This window comes from Eptesicus fuscus, chromosome 18 (genome assembly GCF_027574615.1).
Source record: "Eptesicus fuscus isolate TK198812 chromosome 18, DD_ASM_mEF_20220401, whole genome shotgun sequence".
Taxonomy (NCBI): domain Eukaryota; kingdom Metazoa; phylum Chordata; class Mammalia; order Chiroptera; family Vespertilionidae; genus Eptesicus; species Eptesicus fuscus.
The window spans coordinates 24,279,999-24,282,835 of NC_072490.1; the positions used below are offsets into that span (position 1 = coordinate 24,279,999).

At 45.2% G+C, this 2,837-nt stretch overlaps 1 protein-coding gene across 2 annotated transcripts; it reads right to left on the reverse strand.

Moving 5' to 3' along the window:
• Positions 1-269: 269 nt before the first annotated feature.
• On the reverse strand, positions 270-1,328 carry LOC103296731 (mitochondrial import inner membrane translocase subunit Tim8 A-like). 2 transcript variants are annotated; one of them, XM_054729828.1, is made up of 2 exons: positions 989-1,328; positions 270-863 (listed from the first exon to the last, which is right to left on the reverse strand). In XM_054729828.1, exon 2 carries the CDS (start codon positions 794-796, stop codon positions 509-511), a length of 288 nt encoding a protein of 95 aa, XP_054585803.1. In that variant the 5' UTR covers positions 797-863; positions 989-1,328; the 3' UTR covers positions 270-508. The 2 variants fall into 2 exon arrangements, with proteins under 2 accessions (XP_054585803.1, XP_054585804.1); XM_054729829.1 differs by having other exon boundaries at positions 270-898.
• Between the last annotated feature and the right edge of the window lie 1,509 nt (positions 1,329-2,837).

Below are 2,837 nucleotides of genomic sequence, written 5' to 3' on the forward strand. Positions count from 1 at the left end.
ATTGTGTGAATATTCCATAGATTTTTTTCCCCAGGACTGATGGTCAAAACACTAGTTAAGTACCAAGTAAGTCTTCCCCCATTGCCACCCTTTCTCAGAGACACCAGGATGTGTATCAGTGTCCCTAGGCATCTGAAATGAATCCACAGAAATGACAGATTTTACCCAGGTGGTCCAACTATCAAATTACAAGAAGCAGTTCCACTGTCCAAATTATAGGAAGCAGTTAATGGGACGTTCAGAAAAACATATTCCCATCTACAGTAATATGTATCTAGGAAAGTTTTCCATTTATGTGTCAATTGTTTTCACAAGATTAACATAAAAAACACACACAACCAAATACACATATGACCCCCAAGCCCCAAACACACAAAAATATTGATCTTTGTTCATTCTCAGATGACCAGATGCTCCAAGAGTGCCAAGGGTGGGAGACAATCTCCCCATAGCCTTTTCTTCAACCATCCTTGAACTACCTCCCTTTTCCAAAAAGGTAATGCTGAAATCAGTCCGAAAGGCTTTCTGAGAAGACTGACTTGGATTTCTGTTCCAGTCGATTCAAGATGAATTGGCTTGTGTCAATGAAGCGCTCAACGCAGTTCACAAAACAGGCCTCAGCCCGACTGTCCAACTTCGGCCCAGGCTTGTTCATGCACTTCTCCCAACAAAGTTCTGTCATCTGGTGCACCAGGTGCTGGAAGCGCTGCTTCTGAGACTCTGCCTCCATGAAATGCTGCAGCTGCGGGTCCACCGAGCCCAAATCCACAGAGGAGGAACTCAAAGAGGAATCCATCCCAGCGGAGCCACGTGCGCGACGAGATGAACTCCGCACCAACTCCTGGACCTTCACGTGTCTCTGCCTGTAGGGTATTTTTGAATGAAAGAGAAGGGCATACTTACACAGAGAGGGGGGGAAAGCGATATCTGGTTAGGAAACCTTGGGGAATTGCAAATCACATGTTCGTGAACTAGATGATGTACTTACTCGTTAGAAGCCCATGTATCTTCTCAGTTGATTTGGGGACAGTGGCTAATAACAACAACAATAGTAGTGGTAGTACAGTAATAGCTACCAAGCCCTTTACAGAATGCCTTAAGGCATGTTGATTATAAGCAACAGAAACTAACTCTGGCTAATTAAAATAGAATAGGAAGATATTGGGAATTGTAATAGGTGCTGTTGGTGTTCTGTTCAGGTCCTTGTTATCTTTGGCACACCCATTCACCAGTCATGTGCATGTTGGTTACAAGCAGTGCATAGCTGTCCCTTCTCCAGAAAATTGCCCTGTGCCAACAGGAGCCTCCTGAGTATGTGTGTGTGTGTGTGTGTGTGAGGGGGGGAGGAGGGGGAGGGGCGGAACCCCGCCACCTCCCAGCAACCTGTAGCCAATGACTGATTGATATGGGGGTCATAATGGGGCAACCATCTTGCCTCAAGGCAGGACTTGCTCTGGAGGGCAGTTCACACCATACCCACAGCCACTAGGCTGAGGCTAGATTCCAGCTGAGATGACACCTTAGCTCTTTCCCCTGCCCTAGCCTGCTTCCCTCTCTTCCTTGTAGATTCTCCTAAGAGCATCAATAATTTCTGTGCCAAGAACCCCACTCTATATTTGTTCTAAGACTCCAACCTAAAGCAAAAGGACACTAGGAAAGCCCTCAGGACCAAGAGAGGACAGGATGCACGGCGGCCATGGGGCGTCTCAGGGATGATCTTTTCAGTCTGCCTCCTTCAAAATGAATCAGCTCAGCTATTTTCACATTTGTTTGTTTGTTTGTTTGTTACCTGTCTTGTTGAAGATTCAAATTTTTAAAAAATATTTAACTGTCCTACCAAACTATCCAGTTTCTCTGAGGCAACAAATACCATTTCATTCAATCCTTAGGACTGGCTATGAGGTAAATGCTGTATCTGTTATACAAATGAAAAATTAAGGCAAAATTCAGAAAAGGCCAAGGAGCTAGCCTGGTCCCCTAATTTCTTGTTTCAAAGACCCTACTTTATAGAGTTGATGCCTCAACATCCATTCTACCCCCAGGTGGTCAGTAACCCCATCATGGCCATCCCGAGGCAGTTACTGTTTTAGGAACAGGCATGTGTTCATGTCCTGGCCAATGAGACATGGGGGGTGGGGGGGTGGGGGGCATTTTCCTGGGCCTTCTGAGAAATATCTCTTCGCTCCTCAAAAAGAGACCCAAGAAGAGACAACCCCCAGCTCTTCCTCTGGACATTGGTAAGTCTGTGTCCAACAAACAAAACTTCCTCAGGCATCTCACTCACCCCTGTGGTTCATGCCAGCACAGCAGGTGGCAGAATCAAAAGAATTACAGAGAAAAGGGGCCAGCCTGGAGTCTGCCAAACCTCTGGGGTCTTTGTTATAGGATAAAATGAAGTCCCTCATTGATTAAGATACAGCTCAAGCAGAGGATTCCTGTGACTTTTAGCCCAAAGCATTCTAACCGAAGCACTCACTGCCCTGGGTTGGAAAAGATGCCAATGGAATGAGGACATTTGCAAGGATTAGTCCCAGGAAAACTCGTAATGAGAATTGCCACTCACTAGCTGTGTAACCTTGGGCAAGTTATCTAACGTCTCTGAATCACAGTTTCCTCATACATAAAATAGAGATAATTCTTGCATCCACACCATTAAACGGAATCAAGCATTTAAAATAAACACCCACCAGCTGGCACATAGTAAGTGCCCACTGATGGTTGGCTGTTAGATATACCCTTAGAAGAACAGTTGAAGTAGAATTAGAAAGTGAATAGCTATTGCTTTTAAGCAGCTGGTAAATATTTAACAAGTTTTTCTGCACTCCCTCCCCCACGTT